This window comes from Sapajus apella, unplaced genomic scaffold, assembly GCF_009761245.1.
Source record: "Sapajus apella isolate SASKATOON/1434 unplaced genomic scaffold, GSC_monkey_1.0 scaffold20, whole genome shotgun sequence".
Lineage (NCBI taxonomy): Eukaryota > Metazoa > Chordata > Mammalia > Primates > Cebidae > Sapajus > Sapajus apella.
The window spans coordinates 10,138,796-10,166,171 of record NW_022436960.1 but is presented as its reverse complement, the minus strand read 5'-3'; the positions used below and the strand labels follow the sequence as shown (position 1 = coordinate 10,166,171).

General features: G+C 42.8%; 2 protein-coding genes across 2 annotated transcripts; one reads left to right on the top strand and one right to left on the bottom strand.

Annotated features, from left to right (window-relative positions):
- Positions 1-2,836, bottom strand: GON7 (GON7 subunit of KEOPS complex). The gene is made up of 2 exons (XM_032287575.1): positions 2,546-2,836; positions 1-395 (listed from the first exon to the last, which is right to left on the bottom strand). Exons 1-2 carry the CDS (start codon positions 2,751-2,753, stop codon positions 301-303), a joined length of 303 nt encoding a protein of 100 aa, XP_032143466.1. The 5' UTR covers positions 2,754-2,836; the 3' UTR covers positions 1-300.
- Positions 2,772-24,446, top strand: UBR7 (ubiquitin protein ligase E3 component n-recognin 7). Its single transcript, XM_032287574.1, has 11 exons — positions 2,772-3,157; positions 5,941-6,074; positions 6,457-6,517; positions 7,557-7,652; positions 9,878-9,931; positions 10,446-10,551; positions 12,080-12,282; positions 12,757-12,906; positions 13,798-13,960; positions 17,090-17,151; positions 22,194-24,446. The coding sequence occupies exons 1-11, from the start codon at positions 3,008-3,010 to the stop codon at positions 22,284-22,286; spliced, it is 1,272 nt and encodes a 423-aa protein (XP_032143465.1). The 5' UTR covers positions 2,772-3,007; the 3' UTR covers positions 22,287-24,446.
- Positions 24,447-27,376: the final 2,930 nt, after the last annotated feature.

The following is a 27,376-nucleotide window of genomic DNA, read 5'->3' as shown; positions in this document are numbered from 1 at the left end:
CAATTCAATGGTTATTTGAAAAATAGAAAACAATGGTAAAAATTCAGTTGCCAACTTAGAGGATTTTATACATTATGTTCTATTTTCCATGGTCTGAAATTATTTCTCAAGAAAATGGATTTTATTTCTAAACCTTTACTATCTTTGCCAGAAACAGAAAAACTAGTTTTCTCTTCGACAAAATTGTCCCAGGAGAAGAACACAAATACTTTTCCAAATTAGAGCATAAGTCTTCCTTAAATGTCCCAGTGTGACAATTAGGATAGAATAGCAGTCTTTTTAATGTCATAAAGGCTATTGTTAAGATGGTGGTTTTGGCCGTTTTGCAGATGGTCCATCGAAGTTAGTTATGTTATCAATGTTATTTTCATCTTCTGCATCATCTTCATCATCACCTTTTAAAATAAATATTTATTGTATGACAATATGTTCTGTGGTTGAAAGAAATATATATAGCTAAAGTGGTTGAGAGTAAAACCATTTCACTTTAGGGACAAATAAAACCATGCACATTTTAGATTAAAATGGTTTTGAGAATTTCAGTGTTCAAAATCTTTATTTTCTATCACTTTCCTTTTTGGAGATATCAATTCATTCATCATAAAATCCACTCTTTTAAAGTGTACAGCTTAGTGGTTTTTAGTATATTCACTAGCTTGTGCAATCATCACCACTATCTAATTCTAGAACACTTTCATCATTCCAAAGATAAATGATATGCCCATTAGCAGTCACTTTCCATTCCCCTCAGCCTTTGGCAACCACTAACCTACTTTTTTTCCCCTTAATTTTTGTTAGAGACAGGGTCTTGCTATGCTGCCCAGGCTAGATTCACACTCCCAGGTTCAAGTGATCCTCCTGCCTCAGCCTCTAGAGTAGTTGGGACTACAGGTGCCCACCACTGCACCCGGCTTGCTAATCTACTTGATCTCTATGGATTTGCCCATTCTGTACATTCATATAAACAAAATCATATAACATGTACCCTTTTGTGTCTGGCTTTCACTTAGCATAATGTTTTCAAGGTTCATTCATGTTGTAGCATATATCAATACATCATTACATGTTATTGCTAGTAATATTCCATTGTAGGGATATACCACATTTTGTTAATGCACTCATCAGTTGATAGATATTTGCATTATTCCTATTTTTTAAAATTATCATTATTTTTAGAGATGTGGCCTCACTTTGTCCTCCAGCCTGGAGTGTGGTGGAGCAATCAGCCCACTGCAGCTTTAAACTCTTGGGTGCACGTGGTCCTCCCACCTCCTAAAGGTGTAATGCCAAGCCCAGCCAATTGTTGTTTCCACATTTTAGCCACTATAAATAATGATGCTATGAATATTCATGTGTAAGTTTTTGTGAGAACATGTTTCCAGTTCTCTTGAGGGCTACCAGTGGAACTGCTGGGTCATGTGATAACTTCAGGTCAACTTTTTGAGGAGCTACCGAATTCTATTTCCCAATGGTTACACCGTTTTACATTTCCACCAACAATGTACAAGGTCTCCAATTTCTTCACATTCCAGCCAACACTTGTTGTTGTTCTTTTTGAGTATAGCCAACATCCATATTATCAAGATGTAATTCCCAAGATGGAAGGAAAGTACAGTTTAAGTTTTTCTTAAAGAATTGTAAATCCTGACTCCAATATCTAGTTCTTGGGTTTTTTAGTTCAGGACAGTTAAAATGAACCTGTCTAGTTTTGCATTCGAGACAATTTAAAAACATTAATGCAGTTAAACTTCATGTTTCAACTTTCAAACTGCACCTACAGAACTGGAATATAGCAAGAGAGTCCCTGGGAGTCAATTCGTGTTAAAATTAAGTCTGTCTCAATCTTCAGAACCTGTTCATACTCTGCGATAGACTGCACTCTTCCAAACATGTTTGTAGTTTCACACCTGGTAAAACTTTCTATTTTCTTCAACACCCAGCTCAAAAGTCTTGTCCTCTCTGAACCCTTCCTGGGGTCTCTGGGTTTGCAATAGTTACAGAGGGCCATAGAATCACTTTCACTCTTAGTAAGAGTGTCTGCCTGTCTAATCCCCTTGTGTTTAACGAGGGCAGAAACTCAGTCACATTCACCTCATTCTTCCTCCAGGGCTCAGCTCAGGGTTTAGCACATAATAGTAGGCATTTGGCACTTTTTCCTTTTTCTGTGTGTGATATAAATCAAAAAGTGGTAAGAGTCGTGGAAATGCTTGAGTAGAAGCTGTCCAAATAAATATGTTGAAAACGCCAACAATTTTTATTTTTTAAATTTATTCTTAAAATAATAATATAAATGGGGTCTCGATATGTTGCCCAGGCTGTTCTAGAACTCCTGACCTCAAGTGATCCTCCTGCCTTGGCCTCCCAAAGTGTTAGGATTACAGGCGTAGGCCACCTGCCTCGACCCACCAAAAATTTTTAGATGCAATTCTTCTTCCCTCGAGGCTCACTTTGACCAAGTCTGTCACTTTACACAGGCTCCCCAAGCAGATTTCCCCTGGGCGCCCGCCCCGCCCTCCTGTCGTTGCAGCACAGTCTCAGAGCTCACCATCCAAGGCCTCGTCTGGAGCCGCCGCCACCCGGTGCTGCACTTCCCCCTGTACCAGGGGGCCGAATAATTCGGTTACCAGCTCCTTCATCTGGGCCACGCCAGACAATAGGCCCTGAAAAGGGTCGCCGCCACCCGGCGCCTCACAGGACACCCGCAACTTCTGCGGCTTCCCTTCCTGCCCGACGTACTCTCCCAGCAGCTCCATGGCGACCGCTAAGCTTCCAGAACGCGACAAGTGAAAGCGCCACCCGGAGGCGGAAATCAGCCGCCGACTGGCGCAGGCGGGAGAAGGGAGAGGAGTGACTTCCGTTTGTCGGAAGTCGCTCCTCCCCCTTCCTTCGCTTTTTTTCTTTGTCATTGGTTTCTGGCGGTCGGGCCCCGCCTCCTCCGGCTACGCCCCTCACGGCCGCTTTTCCCGCCTCCGCCAGGGTCGAGCCGCTGTTCGGGTGACAGTTGAGGATGGCCGGAGCTGAGGGTGCCGCTGGGCGGCAGTCGGAGCTGGAGCCCGTCGTGTCGTTGGTCGACGTCCTTGAGGAGGACGAGGAGCTGGAGAATGAGGCGTGCGCTGTCCTGGGCGGCAGCGACTCCGAGAAATGCTCCTACTCGCAGGTGGGCGTGCGACCCGGGCCTCGTCTCCCCAGGCTCCCGCCGAACCTCCCCTTCGCGGCTGGGCTGTCCCTATTCCCGCTGCCGCAGTCGTTTCCTCAGTGGTGGTCCGGGGCCGCCGTTCGTCTGCCGCTTCCTCACCCCAAGCCCACTCTGCCCTTTTATCCCCAGCCTCCTGGGCCCCCTTCAGCCTGTGTCCAGCAGGGGCCCCCCTCTCCCCTTTCTCTAACTCCGTCCGGCCCGCCTGGTTGGGTCCTTGAGCCGCTGTCCCTCCTCTCCAGCTTCTTCTTGGTGCCCCACTGCTTTTCACGAAACCACCCCGTGACCTCTCAGGTCCAGACATCTTTGTCCTTGCTCTTCCCATCCTAATAATTTATTTATTTATTAGGGAACTGAATGGGAGAGTCAGGTTAAAGAGATTTTCAAATCCATAGGGATTTGCGGTGAGCTCCTTGACAGCTTGTTCCTCTGCAATTTAGTTTGACAAGTGCTAGCTAGTACTTTTTCTTTCTTTCTTTTTTGGCAAAATGAAGCAAGTACCCATGTCTATTTGCAGTCCGCTCCCTCCCCTGGCAATAGACCGGAAACAGAACAGCAAGGGACTCTGTCAAGGGAGGGGAGAGAGGAGAAAAGGATCTGTTTGGCATTTGGAAGACGTTGTGAGTGAGCAAGTGTTTGAGGGGGTGTGACGTGGTGTATAGTGACTCACCCTATACTTCGAGGTGCAAAAATGGAAAAGGATGGGTAGGAAGAAAACTGACAAAGAATGAGAATTGGTAGAAAGAAGTGTTACCTAGGCAGAGGCGTGAGCCGGAACACTGGAGAGATTAGGGGAGAGACTTGCATTCCTTATGTGGTATGAACTGAGATCATAATACCAGTTGTCGTTGTTGACCAGGTTTAGTTTAGACTGCAAAGTGTTGAGTAAACCTGATATCCACACATAGCCCCAGGTATTTTAAAGCCTTTGCTCACCACTAAAACAATTTTTCCCCTGCTTTCGTTGAAAAAAAGGAAAAAAAAGTTCTAAATCTACATGTAAACTATTTTTGAAGTGTAGTTACCTTTATAAAATGGATTTCCTTAATATTTTCTTTTTATTGTGGTTTAAAAATACAGAAATTTGCACAAATCATGTACACAGCTTGAAAGGAAAGTGTGCATGTTCTCACCACCCAGTTCAACAACTAGAATATTAGGAGTGCAAAAGGCTCATTGGAATGGAACTTTAAAAAAAGAAAAGAAATAGAATCTTACTGGCATCCCAGAAGCCTCCTTGTCCATCTTCTTCCTTCCCTAGAGGAAGGTAACATTGTTAAGATTTATGAAAGCTTTGCCTATTTTTCTTTAAGCTTTTTATTTTGAAGCTTTGTTTGTTTTTTAACATTGTTAAGATTTATGAAAGTTTTGCTTTCTTTTGAGACAGTTTTGCTCTAGTTGCCCAGGCTGGTGTGCAATGGCACGATCTCAGCTCACCACAACCTCTGCCTCCTAGGTTCAAACAATTCTCCTGCCTCAGCCTCCTGAGTAGCTGGGATTACAGGCATGCGCCACCATGCCTGGCTAGTTTTGTATTTTTAGTAGAGACAGGGTTTCTCTATGTTGGTCAGGCTGGTCTTGAACTCCCAACCTCAGGTGATCTGCCCACCTCAGCCTCCCAAAGTACTTGGATTACAGGCCTGAGTGACCCCACCTGGCCTGAAGCATTTTTAATCTACAGATAAATTGAAATAATAATATTATGAACACTTGTATACCTTTTATTCATATTCACTTTTTTTTTTTTTTTTTTTTTTTGAATAAAATTTTACTTTTTTCACCCAGGCTGGAATACAATGGGGCAATCTTGGCTCACTGCAACCTCCACCTCCCGGGGTTTAAGCGATTCTCCTGTCTCAGCTTCCCGAGTAGCTGGGATTACAGGCGCCCACCACCATGCCCAGCTAATTTTTGTATTTTTAGTAGAGATGGGATTTCACCACGTTGACTAGACTGGTCTTAAACTCCTGACCTCAGGTGATTCCCCACTCACCCCGCCTCAGCCTCCCAAGGTGCTAGGATTATAGGCATGAGCCACTGTACTCGGCATACATATTCACTTTTAACATTTTGTCACATTGTTTTGTCTCCTTTTCTATTTACAATTTGTTGTTTTAAATTTTTGAACTATTTAAAAATAAGTTGCACACCTGATGACACTATACCTCTAAATACTTAAGCATGCATCTCCTAAAAATCAAAGGGATTCTTTGAATGTGTTGATTATCTCTTTGGTAGATTTACAAACATTTTCCAGGATGAAAGTATGATATTATATAAACCTATACATATGCTCCTATGTTTTCACATGTTAAAATGATTAAACAGATTGATTTATTCACAGCTGGCTGACAAATTCAGACTTCCTATCACTTTAAGAAATGTTGGTTTGCATTGTGGCTAATACTTGTAATCCCAGCACTTTGGAAGGCCAAGGCGGAGAATTGCTTGAGCCCAGGAGTTTGAGATCAGCCTGGGCAACATAGCAAGACCTCATTTCTGCAAAAAATAAATTAGAAAGAAAGAAGAAAGTGCTTGCATGAGAAAATCGCTAGTATAGATGTGAAACGTGCAACTGTGTTTTGGTTGATTCTCTGTTGTGTAAACTTCTTTGTCTTAATGGTTTTTACAGAATGATCTTGACCACAGATAATCTGATTTTAATTATTTTTCAGTTCCTAGTGTGAGTATTATATAAACCATGCTATTACATTAATTCTCTTTTCCATTTTTGGTCTGTCTTTTAGGGCTTAGTAAAGAGACAAGCACTATATGCCTGTAGTACCTGCACCCCAGAGGGAGAAGAACCCGCAGGAATTTGTTTAGCTTGCAGTTACGAATGTCATGGAAGTCACAAACTATTTGAGCTATACACAAAAAGGTAAACATAGTCAGAAGTTGTTATTAAATACTTTCTAAATGTATGCATTCTTTTCCATCTACACTTTTTTCCTAATCTTGTTTTTTCATGCAAAGCAGTTGTACTAGTGAAATTTAATATAATTATTTTATATAATATAATTGGAAAGAATTGTTTCTAGAGCCTTTAAAAACATGGCACAAACTCAAACTAACCATCTTTCTCTGCCATCATTTTACTTGTGTGTGTTTGTGTGTATGTGATATAAATATTTGCTTTTGTTTGCTTTTGTGTATATTAATTTCCAGAATTATAGTCTTATTATGTGCTTGAATGCTTGAAGAAATTTTAAATTGGATTTTGTAAGAAGAAAAATAAAATTGGCTTTTTCTCCTTTTTTCAGAAATTTTCGTTGTGATTGTGGAAACAGCAAGTTTAAAAATTTAGAATGCAAATTATTTCCTGTAAGTAAGCACTATAACTATAAATGTAGTTAGAGCAGGTGAGGTTGATATTTGCCAGAGTGGGAAAAAACAAATACCTATATTTTCCAAAAAATAAGTTCTTACTCTTTGCAGATGGGCATTTCATTTTTTACTTAGTTGGCAAAGCTATAAACTGTCGAGGGCCTACAAGATAGATGGTAGTTAATATGAAAGGTTTGGGGGAGAGATGTACTTGAAAGTAATTCAGGTTCAATTGTATTGGTTGTGCTTATGCTCTGAGGCTTTTAAAGCAAAGGATATGACTTAAAAACAATAAATAGGCTGGGCCCGGTGGCTTACACCTGTAATCCCAGCACTTTGGGAGGCTGAGGCAGGCAGATCACTTGAGGTCAGGAATTCAAAACTACCTTGGCCGTCATGGTGAAACTCCATCTCTACTAAAAATACAAAAAATTAGTTGGGCATGCTGGTACGCGCGTATTATCCCAGCTACTCCGGAGGCTGAGACAGGAGAATCGCTTGAACCCAGGAGGTGGAGCTTACGGGGAGCTGAGATCATGCTACTGCACTCCAGTCTGGGCGACAGACCAAGACTCCACCTCAGAAATAAATAAATAAGGCTGGGGATGGTGTCTCACACCTGTAATCCCAACACTTTGGGAGGCCAAGGTGGGTGGATGGCTTGAACCCAGACCAGCCCAGGCAACATAATGAGACCCCATCTCTATCAAAAAGAGAAAAGAAGTACTTTGAAATTCCAGGCCAATATCAGTTCACATATGTTGATAATTATGATTAACTTTTATTTCCACTTTATGGAATATGTGTATTTAATCTTTCCTGATTACCACAAAAAAGTACAAAAAAATTTTATTTCTTCCCTTCACTCTGAAAAAATCCCTTTAGTAGTAGTGAGTTTTTCCTCCTACTTTGAAAATTAAAGAAGAACCTCTTGGGGAAATAATGTAGAAATGTATTGAATGCATAAATTTTATAATGTGTGAAATTATACTTAAAATTAGACCATATTATTATTGAAGTCAATATTATATTTCAGGACAAAGCAAAGGTAAATTCTGGCAATAAGTACAATGACAACTTTTTTGGATTGTACTGCATTTGCAAGAGACCTTATCCTGATCCCGAAGACGAGGTAAGAGAATTGGAGGTTAAAACCGGGGACCCAACCTCCTGTCATATGCATGCCTCTGGCTCTTCGGGAGAGAGTGTGGGATGGTGAAAGGGTTCTAGATTTATCTTTTCTTATGAATCTGGGTTGGATCTATAATCGGACCATAACTATTCATTTTCATATCATGAGATGAAATACTGGAGAGGCCTTTCCCAAGCCGGAGCTTCTTTCCTTCCTCTCCTTCCCTGACTGCCTCCCAGCCCCCAAACACTTTCTAAGAAATGGCTTTCAATTTCTGGTGTCTCTTTAAGAAATGAGGTATACAAACAGTGTCCTCTTAAAAATGACGATGAGAAGTATATGCAAAATTCAAAATGAGTTCTTCCTCACTCCTGTGCTTCTTATCTCCCAGGCATAACCATGTTAACGCTTGGTGTGTATATGTTTAGGCCTTTTTCTGTGCACATAAAAGTGTTTGAGTGAATGTGTATTTCAGTGTGTAGTTTCCTTTCTATTAACATAAGTGAAATTTTGTACACTCACTTCTGCAACTGACTTTTCTCACTTACCAGTATATCATAGACATTCTTTCATGTCAATAAAACACACTTACCCTGTTCTAACTGCTGCAGAGTATCCTATAACTTCACATGTCATAAGTTAGTCAACCTAATTGTTCTTCTGTAGCAGAATGTCATTGCCTAATTTTTCAATATTATAAAGAAAGCTAGAGTGAACATCCTTATACAGTAATACAGCTGAGTATACTCCAAGTATTTATATAGAATGGATCAGTAGAATTAACAGATCAGAGTGTATTTGTGGTATTTAAAATTGTGATTGGCCAGGCATGGTGGCTCATGCCTGTAGTCCTGGCTACTTGGGAGGCTGAGACACAAGAATCACTTGAACCCATGGGGCAGAGGTTGCAGTGAGCTGGGATTGTGGCAGTGCACTCCAGCCTGGGTAACAGAGTGAGACCCTGTCTCAAATAATAATAATAAATAATAAAATAAAATTGTGATCATATTTGCCAAAAAAATTGAACCACCAACAGTATATGATAGTGTTTTTTCCCCAACACTTTTGTCAATGCTGCATATTAACAGTTTTTGAAGATTTTGCCGTTCTGATAAATGAAGAATAATATCTTAAAATTTTTTTCCTTTCCCTGGTCATAAGTGAAGTTATGCATCTTTTCATGAGTTCATTCGAAGTCCATAATAACCTTCTCTCTGAATTGTCCTTTCTTATCCTCAGCCCATGTTTTGACTGGTTTGGGTTTTGTTTGGGTATTTACTGATTTGAAAGAGTACCTTTTGTCTTTAGAGATATTAGCCTTCTGCTTCTTCCTTGCTTTCTAATTGCCTTGGAACTATAGTTATTGAGCCAAATTATATAGATGGACAGATTGAAGGTCTCTGAGTTAACAAAAATAAAAGTTTAAACTTGGATATTTTAAGATATGCAGTAAAGTGTTATAGCTCCTCCCATTCCACAACATGTGCTTTTTTTTTCAGATTTAAGAAGCCACAATAGCAAAAGGACAGAACAACATTGGAATGTTAATTAGTAGTTATGAGAGCCTGGGAATAAAAGAAACTCATACCCAAAATAGTCTTTGTCCTTTGGTATATTATTTTTCTAGGGCCAGCATTTAATTATTTTATATATATCTATATATCTATATAGATATAGATATATATTTTTAGCACTGAAAGTTACTTTTATTTTTTTAGCTCATTTTTTTTTCCATTTAATTATTTAATTTATTCAAATTAGAGGAGTAATCTCTCAAGGGGTTTTTCATAACATTTACTTTACTTGGCAGGATGGTTTTTTTGCAGCAGAAAGGGGTTGTCTAATTTTTCAATATTATAAAGAAGGCTAGAGTGAACATCCTTACACAGTAATACAACTGAGAATACTATCCCTAAAGGATGGTGCGCTAAAAAGTGCCAATTTCACCGTCTGCATTGGTCCACTCACATTGCTTGCCTGGGGCTGAGTTTATGTGTAAACTGGGAATGCCTTCCTTGTCTGTACAGTTTTGTGAGAATCAGATTGTAAGTAACTGATGTGAAAGAGCTTTGAGATGTTTGAAAAGTATTTTATCTCAATGTAAGCCTTTGGAGCACCAGTCCATGTAGAACAAATATTTCGTTATCTTATTCTACTATGTGCCAGGGCTACTTCCATGTCCCCGAATTCAGTGTAATTCTTAACAAACTGCTTTTCTCTGTTAGATTCCAGATGAGATGATCCAGTGTGTAGTCTGTGAAGACTGGTTCCACGGAAGGGTAAGGAAAATGTTTCACATTTTGAAACCATTGTCTTCACGAAAAGATAAAGGTTATATTTTATATTATAATTACTCTTCTAAAAATAAATTCTAAGGCCAGGTGCGGTGATTCACACCTGTAATTCCAGCACTTTGGGAGGCCGAGGCAGGAGGATCACCTGAGATTAGAAGTTCGAGACCAGCCGACCAACATGGTGAAACCCTGTCTCTACTAAAAATACAAAAATTAGCTGGGCACAGTGGTGCACGCCTGTAATCCCAGCTAATTGCGAGGCTGAGGCAGGAGAATTGCTTGACCCAGGAGGTGGAAGTTGCAGTAAGCAACTTTGCACCGTTGCATTCCAGCCTAGGCAACAAAGGGATACTTTATCTCAAAAATAAAATTTTTTTAAAAACCCTAAAAATAAATCCCAACAATATGATCAGTGTATTATTACAGTATAAATGAAATAATGGGCATTTTGGACAATTTGGCAATCACAAGGAAAATATTTGGTTTTCTATATTCACAGCATCTTGGTGCCATTCCCCCTGAGAGTGGGGATTTTCAAGAGATGGTATGCCAGGCCTGCATGAAACATTGTTCTTTCTTGTGGGCTTATGCTGCACAATTGGCAGGTAGGTATCTTTGTGAAGTTGGTGTGCCACAGACTTGTGTTTGTGAAATTTGTATGTTCAATTCAGAGTTTTTAGCAACTATTTTTAACTGGGCTCTGTGGCATATAAAATAGTACATATTCTGGCCAGGTGCAGTGGCTCACACCTATAATCTCAGCACTTTTGGAGGCCGAGGCGGGTGGGTCACCTGAGGTCAGGAGTTCAAGACCAGCCTGGCCAACATGGCAAAACCCCATTTCTACTAAAAATACAAAAATTACCCGGGTGTCATGGCGTGTACCTGTAATCCCAGCTATTTGGGAGACTGAGGCAGGAGAATTGCTTGAACCCAGAAGGTGGAGGTTGCAATGAGCCAAGATCCCACCACTGTACTCCAACCTGGGTGACAGAAGGACACTCTGTCTCAAAAAAAAAAAAAAAAATATATTGTATATGTTCTTTTTCTACAAGGTGCATAGATTGGTTGGGATACTACCAAGAACAAATTTATATTTAAATGATACGATGCAGAGTATTGATGAGACTAGAGTTAGAGAAAATGGAGGAGGCAGTTTTTGAATAGGATTTTGAAAGATAAATGGAACTGAAATAAGTGATTAATTATAACACATGGTATTGGTTGAGGAGGGGGTGGTGTCTTAGTCTGTCTGGGATGCTAGAACAAAATACCTTAGGCTGGGTATTTTATAAACAATAGATATGTATTTGTCACTGTTCTGGAGGCTGGGAAGGTGGAGGTTGCAGTGAGCCAAGATCACATCATTGCACTCCGGCCTGGGCGACAAGTGAAACTCTGTCTAAAAAAAAAGAGGGCCAGGCGTGGTGGCTCATGTCTGTAATCCCAGCACTTTGGGAGGCTGAGGCGGACAGATCACCTAAGGTTGGAAGTTCGAGACCAGCCTGACCAACATGGAGAAACCTCAACTCTACCGAAAATACAAAATTAGCCAGGCATGGTGATGCATGCCTGCAATCCCAGCTATTTGGGAGGTTGAGGCAGGAGAATCTCCTGAGCCTGGGAGGCAGAAGTTGCAGTGAGCCAAGATCGCACCATTGCACTCCAGCCTGGGCAACCAGAGTGAAACTTCTTCTCAGAAAAAAAAAGAAAAAGCTATTTTTTCTGAGATCATGCCACTGTACTCCAGACATGGTGGTTCACACCTGTAATCTCAGCACTTTGGGAGGCTGAGGCAGGCAGATCACCTGACATCAGGCATTCGAGACCAGCCTGGCCAACATGGTGAAACCCAGTCTCTGCTAAAAATACAAAAAATTAGCTAGTCATGGTGGCACACACCTATAGTCCCAGCTACTTGGGAGGCTAAGGCATGAGAATTGCTTGAACCTGGGAGATGGAGGTTGCAGTGAGCCAAGACCGTGCCACTGCACTCCAGTGTGGGCGACAGAGTGAGACTCTGTCTCAAAACAAAGAAATAGAAGTGATTTTATTGTCTGTTGGGATTTTATTGCCTGTTAGGTCAGTAGATATGTGTGTATATATTTTTCTTTTTTTTCTTTGAACCCACAGTAACCAAACTATCCACTGAGGATGATGGATTGATGCGGAACATTGGTGGAATAGGTGATCAGGAAGTTATTAAACCTGAAAATGGAGAGCATCAAGATAGTACCCTCAAAGAGGATGTTCCAGAACAGGGAAAGGATGTCCAGGATGTTAAAGCAGAGAACAGTGAACCATGTGCTAGCTCTAGTTCTGAATCTGATCTCCAGGTAATGTGTGAAGTATAAGCCATCAAGAAATAAAACTAGGCTCAGCACAGTGGCTCACATCTATAGTCCCAGCACTTTGGGAGGCTGAGGCGGGCAGATCACCTGAGGTCACGAATTCGAGACCAGCCTTGGCAACATGGTTAGACCTCATATCTACTAAAATACAGAAATCAGCCGGGGTGGTGGTGCATGCCTGTAATCCCAGCTACTCTGGAGGCTGTGGCAGGAGAATTGCTTGAACTTAGGAGGTGGAGGTTACAGTGAGCTGAGATCATGCCACTGCACTCCAGCCTAGGCGACAGAACAAGACTGACTCTGTCTCGAAAAGAAATAAAAGTAAAGCAGAATTAATTCTGTAAACTTATGGCTTTGGATTTTAATTTTATACTTTGCCTAAAATCTCTTTACAAAATCTAAACTATGAAAACTGTGGTAGTTTTAAAAAATATGCTTCAAAATTTAATTTTATTTCAGACAGTGTTTAAGAATGAAAGCCTCAACGCAGAATCAAAATCTGGCTGCAAACTTGAGGAGCTTAAAGCTAAGCAGTTTATAAAAAAAGACACTGCCACCTATTGGCCCCTGAACTGGCGTAGCAAGTTGTGCACCTGCCAAGACTGTATGGTAAGTATCTGATTAAGTTCAGTGTTAGCATGGTTTGTGTACTGGTGCCCCAAAATAACACCTGGGAAAAAAAATTCAATTTTTGTACCAGAGGAAGAAAGGAAAATAAAAGAACATAAAAAAGAGAACAGAACACCTGAAAAATGTATTTATGGAATTAATGTAGTTTAGGAGACCCTCAAAAATTTTACATTAAGCAAATTTATGACATAGTACTTACAGTTGGAATGTTTGTGGAATAAATGGATAATTATGCAGTATTTTAAATTTACTTATCTTAATTTTAGTGACAAATAGCAGTTCTTTGTTATATCAAAAAGTTGCTTGGAAATGTTGCTTAAAAGTTAGAGTAAATCCACCGGGTGAGGTGCCTCATGCCTGTAATCCCAGCACTTTGGGAGGCCAAGGTGGGTAGATTGCCTGAGATCAGGAGTTCAGGACCAACCTGATCAACATGGTGAAATCCTGTCTGCACTAAAAATACAAAATTAGCTGAGTGTGATGGCACATGCCTATAATCACAGCTATTTGGGAGGCTGAGGGAGGAGAATCGCTTGAACCCAGGAGGCGGATGTTGCAATGAGCCGAGATCATGCCCTTGCACTCTAGCTTGGACAACAAGAGCAAAACTCGTATCTCAAAAAAAAGTACAGTAAATCAATGTTTTTTAAATAAAGATCTCATAGACCATATGACATCTGGGAAATTGGGAGATTTCTGAAAGAAATTTGGGCAAAAAGAGTAAATCCTTCTATCAATTCTATGCTAAGAAGCTCCAGTTTTTCTAGGTCTTAATATTAAAAAATTAAATTTTTAGTTATTCTTATGAAATTGACTTTCTGAGAATGATATACGGTTCTAATGGGGAAACTTTTTTTTTTTTTCCTAAAGAAAATGTATGGAGATCTAGATGTCTTGTTCCTGACAGATGAATACGACACAGTTCTGGCTTACGAAAACAAAGGCAAGATTGAGCAGGCCACTGACAGGAGAGATCCTCTAATGGACACGCTTAGCAGCATGAACAGAGTCCAGCAAGTGGAACTCATTTGTGGTAAGCACTGTGTGTGTGTGTGTGTGTGTGTGTGAAAATTCATGAAGTTTCCTTCACTATGTAAAAAAATATGAAGAGGCCAGTAAATACCCATATTTTTAATTTAATACAAAGAATTAAAATCTTGAATTGTAGCCAGTTGCCTGATTTTCATATTGCTGGGTTTTCAGCTGCTGTTACCATTGAATCAGAGTTACATGCTAGAATAATTACATGCTTGAGAAACCACAACATATGCTATTCTGATTCAGGGTAGATGGATGAATAAAAATTTTCCATCCATCGAAACAATTTTTTGAGCATTATCTGTCATCTTTTTGAGCAAGGCATGTCACCATTTTGACAGTTCCCGAGGTTGCTTCAGTGGTTCACAGGAAGCCACTAGAGGAGAAAATACTCCTAAACCCCTAAATTGCAGGCTTTTACATCCCCACCCACCAGCCAGCTGCAGCATGCCAAACTTATTTCAGTGATTTCTGTCCCAGCCATTTCCACTTGATGCCACCACATTTATGTCCCTTTTATGGCATCAGTCATTTCTGTCTTCTATTCTTTATTTATTTTGAGACAGGGTTCTTGCTCTGTCGCCCTGGCTGGAGTGCAATGGTGCATTCTCAGATCACTGCAACCTCTGCCTCCCGAGCTCAAGTCATTCTCCTGCCTCAGCCTCCCAAGTAGCTGGGACTACAGGTGCATGCCACTGTGCCCCACTAATAATTTATTTTTTTTTTTGATAGAGTTTCAATCTTTTTGCCCAGGCTGTGGTGCAATGGCACAATCTCAGCTCACTGCAACCTCTGCCTCCCGGGTTCAAGTAATTCTCTTGCCTCAGCCTCCCGAGTAGCTGGGATTAGGCATGCGCCACCACACCTGGCTAATTTTGTATTTTTAGTAGGGATGGGGTTTCTCCACTTTGGTCAGGCTGATCTCAAACTCCCAACCTCAGATGATCTGCCCACCTCAGCCCCCTGAAGTGCTGGGATTACAGGCATGAGCCACCGAGCCTGGCCTTTTTTTTTTTTTTTTTTTATTTTTTTTTTTTTTTTGAGACGGAGTCTTACTCTGTTGCCCAGGTTGGAATGCAGTGGCGCAATCACTGCAACTCCGCCTCTCAGGTTCAAGCAGTTCTCCTGCCTCAGCCTCCCGAGTAGCTGGGATTAAAGCCACCTGCCACCACACCGTCTAATTGTATTTTTAGTAGAGACAGGGTTTTACCAGGTCAATCAAGCTGCTCTTGAACTTCTGACCTCAGGTGATCGACCCACCTCGGCTTCCCAAAGTGTTGGGATTACAGGCGTGAGCCACTGCGTTCAGCCCCCACTAACACTTTTATTTTTAGTAGAGACAGGGTTTCGCCATGTCACCCCAACTGGACTCAAACTCCTGAGCTCAGGTGATCCTCCTGCCTTGGGCTCGCTGAGTGCTGGGATTACAGATGTGACCCACTGCACCCGGCCTTGTCTTTTATCTATAACTATTAATTTCTTTTTGCCTTTATTAGAGTAAAAATGTTTTAAGGATAGAGGCTGCACCTAAAAGATTTTTGTAGCCCTCAAGGTACCTTGTATATACAGCTAGTGCTCGACTTACGACCACGGTCGGGACCGTGGACCGGTCGTAACACGATTTGATCGAAAGTTGAGTAGACTATATGTACAGTTGAAATGGTGCACGCGGAGATGGTAGTGCTGCCGGAAGCTGGTCCGCACTGTCGTACGCCCAGCTGGGCAATGTTTGCACTGCCAGACGCGGAGCAGTCGTGGCTAGCAATTGTGGTTGTAAAGTCGAATGGTCGTAAGTTGCATAGGTGGTAAGTCAATCAATACCTGTAATACAAACTGTTAAGTGAATCAGTTTTAAAACAATGTTTGGGCTGAGCTCAGTGGCTCAAGCCTCTAATCCCAGCACTTTGGTAGGCCAAGGTGCGTGGATCACCTGAAGTTAGGAGATCCAGACCAGCCTGGCTGACATGGTGAAACTCCGTCTCTATAAAAATACAAAAAAGTAGCTAGGCATAATGGTGTGTGCCTGTAATCCCAGGTACTCAGGAGGCTGAGGTAGGAGAATCTTTTGAACCTGGGAGGCAGAGGTTGCAGTGAGCCTAGATCATGTCACTGCACTCCAGCCTGGGTGACAGAATGAGACTCCATCTCAATCAATCAATAAAATAGACATGGTGGCTCATGCCTGTAATCCCAGCACTTTGGGAGGCTGAGGTAGGTGGATCACCTGACGTCAGGAGTTCAGACCAGCCTGGCAGACGTGGTGAAACCCTGTCTCTAGTAAAAAATACAAAAAAGTAGCTAGGCGTGATGGTGGGCACCTGTAATCCCACCTACTTGGGAGGCTGAGGCAAGAGAATTGCTTGAACCCGGGAGGCAGAGGTTGTAGTGAGCCGAGATCACGCCACTGCACTCCAGCCTGGGTGACAGAGTGAGACTCTGTCTCAATAAATAAATAAATAAATAAATGGATGGATGGATGGATGGATAGTCAGTCAGGCGCGGTGGCTCATGCCTGTAATCCTAGCAGTTTGGGAGGCCGAGGTGGGTGGATAGCAAGGTCAGGAGTTCAAGACCAGTCTGGCCAACATGGTGAAACCCTGTCTCTATTAAATATACAAAATTAGCCGGGCGTGGTGGTGTGCACCTGTAATCCCACCTACTCGGGAGGCTGAGGCAGAATCGCTTGAACCTGGGAGGCGCAGGTTGCAATGAGACGAGATTGTGCCACTGCACTCTAGCCTGGGCAACAGAGCGAAACTCCGTCTCTGAATGAATGAATGAATGAATGTTTGACAAGTCCAAGGTTATTTCAGCTACTAGAATTCCAGAGAAATAGGAAGCCCTTTTAAAAGTTCTTAGTTAATCTTTATGGGAGTTAGGATAGCTCTGCTTTTTAAAAAATTTTGCTTTTTATTTTTTAATGAAAAAGTGTCTCAGATAGTAATATGGAGGAAGTGCTGGGAATTTGGGAGAAATAGGGAACGAGTTTCTATGCAGCTTTACTAAAGAAAATTTTTATTTAAACTACAGTATTAACAGACTCAAGTGTCAATGGCAAAGAATATTTTGTTTTTGAAAGCAAATGGTCTGTCTAAATTTAAGTACTTTTGTGGTTTTGATTTAGAATACAATGATTTGAAGACTGAACTTAAAGACTATCTCAAGAGATTTGCTGATGAAGGCACGGTATGTTGAGTTAAACAATTCTAATCATAGCCCTGTAAGATTTGAATGAAGTGTTTATTTTCTTTGATGATAAAAATTACTTCAATTGGCCAGGCGGGGTGGCTCAGGCCTGTAATTTCAGCACTTTGGGAGGCCGAGGCGGGTGGATCACAAGGTCAGCAGTTTGAGACCAGCCTGGCCAATATGGTGAAATCTCATCTCTAGTAAAAATACAAAAATTAGCCAGGTGTGGTGGCGGGTGCCTATAGTTCCAGCTACTCGGGAGGCAGAGGTTGCAGTGAGCTGAGATTGTGAGATTGCATTATTGCACTCCAGCCTGGGCAACAAAACGGTACTTCATCTTAAAAATAAAATAAAAATGACTATGACTTAAATGGGTACTTGAGAGTTGAATGCAGGGACTATATTTATGCATATTGGCAACTAAGGGAAATCACTAAGAGATAGTGAAACACCAGAGTCACACTGGGAGTCCTTACTCACCCCAGCTAGGCCAGGAGGAATGATGGGAGGGAGCAGTCCCATGGCCTCTGAGAGAGTAGTTGTAGCTGAGCAGAAGGTCATTGGAAAGAATCTGCTGTACTAATTCTGCTGATCTGACCTTCAAGCATGCATCTTTGGGAGGGAGAGGGGAAAATGACTGGGCAGGAAAAATGAACACCAGATCCATTTTCTGGGATTCTATGTTCCTTAGTTTAGAATAGAAACTGGGCATGGTGGCTGGGCATGGTCGCTCACTCTTGTAATCCAAGCACTTTGGGAGGCTGAGGCATATAGAGATCAGGGGTTTAAGACCAGGCCAACATGGTGAAACCCTGTCTCTACAAAAATACAAAAATTAGCTGGGCATGAGGGCGGGTGCCTGTAATGCTAGCTACTCCAGAGGCTGAGACAGGAGAATCGCTTGAACCTAGGAGATGGAGGTTGCAGTGAGCTGAGATCATGCTATTGCACTCTAGCCTGAGCGACAGACTGAGATGCTGTCTCAAAAAAAAAAAAAAAAAAAAGAAAGAAACTGGGCATGGTGGCTTGTACCTGTCAGCTACTCAGGAAGCTGGTTGAGCCCTGCTTTCTTAGAAGATGTCATCTCTGCCTACCTCCTTTAGGTTGTTTTTTACTTTCTTATAAATGTGGGAAGAACATTTAACTGCCTGAATTTCTGGATGGGGTCACAGTGCTGCCTGCTGCCTTTCTGCAAAATGAATTGTAAAGTTAGAAGTTAAAAGAGCCTTCTCCTAAATGGTTTTCTCATTTTTTAGAGACTATTCTTCCCCATCACTGGGAATACTTCCTACTTTCCCACAGTTGTTAAAACTTAATGTAGTTATTCTTGTTTCTGTTACAAAGACTGTCCTCTGGTTAATATAGACTCAAGTTTCTCTCATGCTAGAACTAAGAATGTTCATGGGTGTAATGGTGCACTCTGCCTCAGTGTGGTAACCTCTGAACTATCAATGGACATTCGAGGTGTTTCTAATAGTGTGCAGGCATGCCGTCTTGATGCTGGTGCTGTTGCACCTCCACGCCTTTGTGGTCAGTGTTCTTTATTAAGTTTATCACACACATTACTTAAAATTACATGAAGGAAAAAAATTAGGTATATTCTCTTTTTTTCACGTGCACTGGAGACTTTTACTCAAAAGTCTTCAAAGGTATCTTCAGCATCTGGGTCCTTGTAATCACTAGAGCCACTTTTTTTTTTTTTTTTTTTTTTTGAGTTGGAGTCTCGCTCTGTCACCCAGGCCAGAGTGCAGTGGCATGATTTCAGCTCACTGAAACCTCCGCCTTCCAGTTTAAGCGATTCTCCTGCCTCAGCCTTCTGAGTAGCTGGAACTACGGGTACCCACCACCACACCTGGCTAATTTTTGTATTTTTAGTAGAGATGGGGTTTCACCATATTGGCCAGGCTGGTCTCGAACTCCTGACCTTGTGATACATCCACCCTGGCCTCCCAAAATGCGGGAACTAAAGCATGAGCCACTGTGCCCAGCCGTAGAGCCAGTCTTGAGGAGAGACTTTTTTATCTGACCCGATAGTTTAAAAGGTCAGAAAAATGTGATATTTTTGTGGTTTATTCCATGACATTACTAACCAGATCTTCACAGAAAAAGAAACAAAAACCTCAGGTTGCCATAAAGCTTATCTGCTTTGGTTGTATTTGTCCATAGGGATAATGTTAATAAGTTGTAGATGTTCTTAGATGATGGACTACCTTTTATTTAATGTTTGTATCTGACAAAAAAAGAAACAGGCTGGGCACAGTGGCTCCTGCCTGTAATCCCAGTACTTTCGGAGGCTAAGGTGGGAGGATTGCTTAAGCCTATGAGTTTAAGACTAGCCTGGGCAAGATGATGATACCCAGCCTCTATAAGAAAAAAATTAGCGAGGCATGGTGACTTGTGCCTGTTGTCCCAGCTACTTGGGAGGCTGAGATGGGAGGATCACTTGAGCCCAGGAGTTTAAGGCTCCAGTGAGCTATGATCACACCTGTGCATTCCAGCCTGGGTGACAGAGCAAGACCCTGTCTCTAAAAATCAGTAATAATTAATAATACTTAGAAATTACAAATTTTGTGAAGCAAATTAAAAACTGATTTGTTATTGAACCCAAGTATTCACTAGCATTTCTACTGTGGACACTGGCTATGACCATTTGAGGATATCTGGAAACCAAAAGCTGCACAGTCTAATCTGTCTGTTGTTAGGTCTCCTCCTATAGTATCCTTGCTTATGGCCTTTCAGTGGTTATGTTTGTAATCCGAGGTAGGGACACATCCTTCATTTTGCAACTTGCAAGTATCGTATTTGTTAGCATTTTTAAGTGTAAATTGCTGTGGCATTTAGCCAAGTACATTAGAATTTTGAGCTGCAGTCATTTCAGGATGTGTTCAGCCTCTGCATCCTGAATCTGTTAGGGGTTCAGATTCCTCACTGGTTGAGCAGCAGTATTACTCTTGGTGCTTATGAAACTGGTGTATCAGCTATGGGTCTGACAAAGTTATTGCATTGCCGTTTTGAGTATGTTAGTAGCACTTACCGCAGGGAATGAAACAGAAGTTTTCACTTTATACCCCTCTTTCTTACTTTGTCTATATCTCTTTCCCCTTTTGCTCACATGCATTCACGTGTTCTTCTCATTCCTTTACTCTCCCTGTCTCACTCTCCTTCCTTCCTAACAATAAACATGTGTTACCTTATTAAAAAATAAACATACTGGGTGTTATGGCTCACACCTGTAATCCCAGCATTCCAGGAGGAAGAGGTGGAGGATCATTTGAGCTCAGAAGTTTGGACCAGCGTGGACGATATAGTGCAATTTCATATCTACACAAAATTTAAAAATTTCCCAGGCATGGTGTGTACCCTGTAGTCCAGCTCCTTGGGAGGCTGAGGCAGAAGGTTCACTTGAGCCAAGGAGGTCGAGGCTGCAGTGAACTGTGATTGTGCCACTGCACTCCAGTCTGGGCAGCAGAGGGAGACTCTGTCTTGAAAAATAAATGAACTTGTTTCTTGTGATGGCCATTACACAGCTTTCAATTGGATCAGTTGGCACAGACTCGCTGTTGGGGTGAGCGGGGACTGCTGGGTTGTCCCAGTTGGCTTTTTTGTTTATTTTGAGATGGAGTCTCACTCTGTTGCCTAGGCTGGAATGTAGTGGCGTGATCTTGGCTCACTGCAGCTTCCACCTCCCCAGTTCAAGCAATTATCGTGCCTCAGCCTCCCGAGTAGCAGGGATTACAGGTGCCTGCCACCATGCCCTGATAATTTTTGTATTTTTAGTAGAGATGGGGTTTCGCCATTTTGGCCAGTCTGGTCTTGAACTCCTGACCTCAGGTGATCCACCTGCCTCAGCTCCCAAAGTGCTGGGATTACAGGCATGAGCCACTGCACCTAGGCCAGTTTGTTTTTTTGTTTGTAATTTTCCTTTGTCTTATTTTGTTATTTGTAATATTTTATTTTGCTAATATCATAAATACCTTTGTATGGAGCACTAAATCCTTTTTCCAATAAAATAGATAAATTTCCCTTTATTATTTTTTCTTTTTCTTTTTTTTTTTTTTTTGAGACAGAGTCTCATTCCGTCACCTAGGCTGGAGTGTAATGGTGCAGTCTTGGCTCACTGCAACCTCTGCCTCCCAGGTTCAAACGATTCTTCTGCCTCAGCCTCCCTAGTACCTGGAATTACAGGCACTCGCCACCACATCTGGCAAAATTTTATATTTTTAGTAGAGATGTAGGTTTCACCATGTTGGCCAAGCTGGTCTCAAACTCCTGACCTCGTGATCCACCCACCTTGGCCTCCCAAGTGCGGGATTACAGGCGTGAGCCACTGTGCCCAGCCAAATTTCCCATTTTTATTGCATAAGATGGATTTATTTACTTAAAGTGCTGCTTCTATAGTTTGGGTTTTTTCCCAATTATTTTTCTGTGAATATAGCAAACATCTTTAATTTTTTATTCTAAGTTTGTTTTTTTATCGATGACAAAGACGGAAAGGTATTTTAGTTCCTTTTTCTTAAAACCTCTGTTACTGGTCAAGAAAGCACAATCTCACAGCATAGTACATTTTGTTTTTTGTGGGTGCTTTTGCAGAGCTGGAGGACATTCAGAAACAGCTGTGGTAAGAGGGTGTGGGCAGTGGTCTGAGAAGGGCTTGGGGTTCTCAGTTTGTGTGCTGGCTCTGCCACTTTTCAGCTCATCTTGAGAACTTGCCACATTCCAGGCAGTGTTTTATGGGCATTGTCGCTCATCCGATCTTCAGCTGACCCTGCTGGATAGGCGCTGCTTTTGTCTCATTTTTTAAAGGGAAACTGCGGTAGGGGTCACCAAGCTTTGAACTATTCTGCTGCTGTGGCCAGCTGTGCGGCTCTGTGTAGGTCAGCCCTGTGAGCCTGAGTATCCCTTCTAGAAAATGGAGATGGTCTCATTAACTGCACATTAACATAATTCTTAGCAGTATCATTTGACTTGTTTGTGAATGCTATGGCCTTGTATTGTGATTCTGTTAGTTCTCTTTCATAATCTTTGCTTTTCATCAATAGGTTGTTAAGAGAGAGGACATTCAGCAGTTCTTTGAAGAGTTTCAGTCAAAAAAGAGAAGAAGAGTGGACGGGATGCAGTATTACTGCAGCTAGAGTGGAGAGTGAAGCTTTCTCATTCAGGCCAATGAAAATGCCGCTTCCTATTCTTGGAATAATAAAAGAGGTGTGGTTCGCATTTGGCCCCCTTTCCGTCCTCTGTCTGGAGAGGCCTCACGCTCCCTTCATTCTCCTTAGCTGCAGTAGCCACAGTGTGGATGCTGACTTCACAGCCAGCATCCTTTGTGACATAGCTAATGCAGCTCATTCCAGAGACTTCTCCAGTATACACCTACTCCAGTGCACCCAGGGTTATTTGCATACGTTTTTAAAAGTTTGATTTGGTTTTGAGAAAGCAAATTGGTTTCTTGTTTAATGATCTGTTATTTCACTCCCAGATGTGTGTGTTTTGCCACAGAGCTGTTGCCTTCTAGGACCTCCTCTGCAGGCATCATAGAAGGCTCTCTTCCTGTCACCTAGAACCTAAACAGGTCACCTCACCCCTATGATCGTGGTGCCTTGGGTCAAAGCTTCCTCACGCTTGGTCTGCTCCTTCTTTCACATCCCTGCTTTCTGAGGTTTGGTCATAGCTTAGAAAGGATCTTAGAACTTGTTTTCTCTGGGCCCAGCCTCCAGAGTAACCAGAACTGATGGTTTTCTGGTCTGAATGTCCGTCACAGGTGGGAAATTAATGGATGACAGTGTTGAGGAAGCAAACCTTTGTTACGAATTTTACTAATACATTTAAAGTGAAATTTTCTTTCACTATTCCACTGGCACTAGAATTAGAATTTCAGTACTGTAGCGCTCACAGGGCTTCCTGGAGAACATTTGCCAGTATACTAGTCCCTTTTCTGCTGCCTAGAAAACAGACCGGGTCTCACCCCTGTGAAATCTTGGTGATTTACGAAGTCCTCTGGATTTCTTGATATTATCAGGGATATTCATAAGCATATATAAAAAATGGACCTATTTTGATATTCTGTTATGAAAATGTTGTTAGAACTCCAATAAATTATTATTTTTTCCCCTTGAATCTGTGCTGAAGAAAACCGATCCTGAGTTAGCTTACGTGTAATAAGCAGGACAGTGAGCCCTGTTTTGGAAGAGACAGACTGCGGAAGAGATTCCAAACAAGGCCCAAGGCTGCACGAATGACGAGTTTTACGTATATAACAACTATGAGATTTTTTTTTTTTTAAGATCCTCATGGAAGGTTGTATAGAGCCCCACATTTGAGGGGTAGTCCTTTCAGTTGATGTGACACCTCCTTATTATTAATGTGAGACGCCCCTCAGTCTATGTGGGAAACACCTTGTGATCTATATAGAGCCTCAGCTTCTCTCTCCCTCTGGACGAACAGTAGGAGACACACTTTGATGTATGTTAACAAAAGCATTTGAGGCTGTGGGGCCAGCCATGTATATTAATATTCCTTTTGTGTCCGGCATTCATGTATTTATTTGAGTGCCCAATCCCTGGACGAGATGAACTATGTATGCTTTACAGAAAGTCAAAGCCTCAAAGAAATGATACAACCATGTTCTCTGGCATTCAGTCTCTAATAACAGATCCTCACAAAGGGTGGTATGTGTAACTGGAAGGTCTTGTGGCCGCAGGACATGCTGGTGAGCCCTGAGCTGGCCTTCTGCAGAGGGTTCTGTTCAAAGGCTCAGGTGTCTTTGAGATTGTTTATCAAGCTTGGGAACTCTTCCAAGTCTGAGCATGTTTCGAACCCTTTCTGCAATGTTGCACTATTAGTATACCATCACGTCCTGGAAGTTTTTAATCTTCTCAAATATCTGATGTGACTACCAGAAAGTCCCTTACTTCTTAGGATCGATCAGGACCAAGTCTTGGAGGTGATGCGTTACGTTACATGCAGCACAATAGTACCAATCAGTTATCCCAGCGCTGAAGGGCTCGTTTTATGAAAGGTACTATTCCGTCTTTCACATTAACTGGAAACCTCTTTTTTTACCTGTTATTCACAACTAGCTTTCTTATTGACTATATTGGACCATCTCTTCTTGTAGAGACTGATTTTGGCCAACATATTAATGCATGTTTTATGCAAAACACAAATATGATATTAGTTGCTTTTAAGGAATTCTGGCATTGTATGTGCATTTTTGTAGAAATTGTTACTGGACTTATAATTACATACTTAACTCCGATCAGGTTTCTGTAAAATTTAAATAAAACCAATACAAAATAGTTGCTTTTCAGATTGTTTTTAGTCATATTTAAGTCTATAAAGCCTCCTCTGCAGGTTATAAGAAAATGCATATATCCAGACATGGTGGTTCACACCTGTAGTCCCAGCTACTTGGGACGCTGATGCAGGAGGATTGCTTGAGCCCAAGAGTTGGAGGCTATAGAGTGCCATGGTTGCACCTGTGAATAGCTACTCTCTGCACTCCAGCCTGGGCGACAGAGCGAGACCTCATCTCTTAAGAAGAAACATAATAGTATATTCTAACAGCTCTTCCTACCCTGGGGTCCTGCTCTCAAAGCAGAGGGACTGTTCACGACATGGGGTAGTTTATGATTCTCCTCCTATTCTGTAAAATGCAGCCTGATCTGAGGTCTGAGCACAGCTCCTTCATCCCCCAACTTCGCCATACCTCCCGGGCTGTAATAATTGGGGTCTAGATGAACAGCAGAACAAAGCAATGGGCTGGGCTATGACCAGTCACAGTGTTCAGGTCCTTCCGTGTGCAGAGGGAGAGGGCTGGAGCCTACAGCCTGAGGAAAAATGTGAGGTCCACCCGACACAGTAGCCATTATTTCAAAGTAAGCATAAAAAGAACCCAAAAGCCACTGTAATGGCCCATCTTTGGCCTCCTCCCAACTTCTGCTACCTTGGATGTGGACTTGTGGTCATCACCATGGCAAGTTAAACTGAAGTGGGTGAAGTGTTCTCTATAGTCCTGGAGCTGCTTACATAGCTAAGAAGAGACGACTCTATAATCAATGCCTGAAGTCTGCAGTTCTTCCAGCTCCCTTGAAAGACAGTGGATTGGCCGGGCACGGTGGCTCAAGCCTGTAATCCCAGCACTTTGGGAGGCCGAGGCGGGTGGATCATGAGGTCAAGAGATCGAGACCATCCTGGTCAAAATGGTGAAACCCCGTCTCTACTAAAAATACAAAAAATTAGCTGGGCATGGTGGTGCGTGCCTGTAATCCCAGCTACTCAGGAGGCTGAGGCAGGAGAATTGCCTGAACCCGGGAGGCGGAGGCTGAGGTGAGCCGAGATCGCGCCATTGCACTCCAGCCTGGGTAACAAGAGCGAAACTCCGTCTCAAAAAAAAAAAAAAAAAAAGAAAGAAAGAAAGACATTAGTGGAGCAGAAGAAAATGGAAAGATCAGTCCGCATGGTTACAGGACCAGGAAGCGGCCTGGTCCAGCCGCTTTTGAAGGTCATTGCCATCTGGGGAACTTGGGAAGTACAGGAAACCAACCTGGCAGACCTCCCAGGAGCCAGTAAGGCCACATCCCATTTGGATCACTGTTCATCCTTTTTTGCATTGCCATAAACACCTGAGGCTGGGCTAGGTGCAGTAGCTCACGGCTGTAATCCCAACACTTTGGGCGGCCAAGGTGGGAGAATTGCTTGAGTCCAGGAGTTCAAGACCAGCCTGAGCAACATGGCAAAACCCTGTGTCTGCAAAAAATACAAAAATTAGCTGGGTGTGGTGGTGCACACCTGTAGTCCCAGCTATTTGGAAGGCTGAGGTGGGAGGATCACATGCACCTGGGAGGTTAAGGCTGCAATGAGCTGTCATCATGTCACTGCACTGCACTCCAGCCTGGGTGACAGAGTGAGACCCTGTTTAAAAAACAAAAAATAGACTAGGTGATTATATTATAAAGAAGAGGTTTATTTTGGCTCAAGGTTCTACAGGCTGCATGGCACTGGCATCTGCTTTCCCGCAGGTGGAGGCTTTTTCATAGGAAAGACATAGGGAGCAACAAATGGTTTTGTCGAGGCACAGGCTAGGGTAGGGGAGAATGCAGGGGTGCTGAGTGGCTGGGAGCTGCCTGCTGGGCATTTCAAAGGGTTGCTGTGTAAATGGGTGTGATGTCCAGGAGCAAAGGCTGGGGATGAGCTTTGGGAGTGATCAGCAGCCACGGTCACTGGCACCATGGAAATGAATGAGCCCTTCTCCAGGGAGATAAAGGAAAAGTGAGGAGGAAAGGGAGCCTTGGGCAGGTGCCAGGGACACCAGCACTGAAAGGCAGGCCATGAAGGCCAAGGCCAAGGTTGAGAAGAGCAGCCTGAGGGTGGGGGATGCCAGAAGCCCATGTTACAGAAGTCTGGGCGCCTCTGCAGCAAAGTCAACTTAGAGCAAAAGGGTCCGTTGAGATTTTAGGTTCTAAGCCAACTTAGAAATAAGACAGACACCCACCCTCGTCTTATTCCTGGTAAAGCTGATTTGGGGTAACGTGGCCTTGTCTGTGGTTGCTTGGGCCCCTTGGCCTATACTCCAGGAGGTAGGCTGGCCCAAGGGCAGGCACTGTCCACACAGCAAGCAGGGTCCTTCATGCTAAGCCCCCAACGTGGGTTGATGACACTCCAAAGCTAACGTCCTGGTTGAGCAGTTGGTTCCCAAGGAGAGAGGAAGGGGAAGGACCAAGACAGGACAGAGCCTCGGCATCGGGCAGGCCAGAGGAGAGTGAAGGGATGGGGGGCAGCAGTGCTCCCGGGTAGAAGGAAAATGAGGGGTTCTCCAGGGGCCCTGACAGCATCCACTGAGTTTAGTGATGAAGGTCGCCAGCAGGTGACCTTGGCTAGAGCAGTTTCCATTAGTGGCCGGTGGAGGCCAGATTGCAGAGGGCAGGGTGTGGGCTACAAGAACAGGCCACAGTTGGCACCACTGTGGGGGGACGAGGAGAGGGCACGGCTGCAGGCCAGTCCAGGGAGTTGCTTGTTGAAGTTCAGAGCACGGGGGTGGGGGGTGAGTGGGCTGCAGGTGAGGGTGTTGGAATGAGGCCTCCAAATTGAGGGAGTTCTATCGGCAGCCTCCATTTTCCTGAGAGGTGGGAGGATGACTCAGGTGAGAGGAGGAGGGGGCTGGAAAGCGGCTTGAGGAGAACAGGTGGAGGGGGACCCGCAGGACCCAGATACACAGGCACACCGGAAC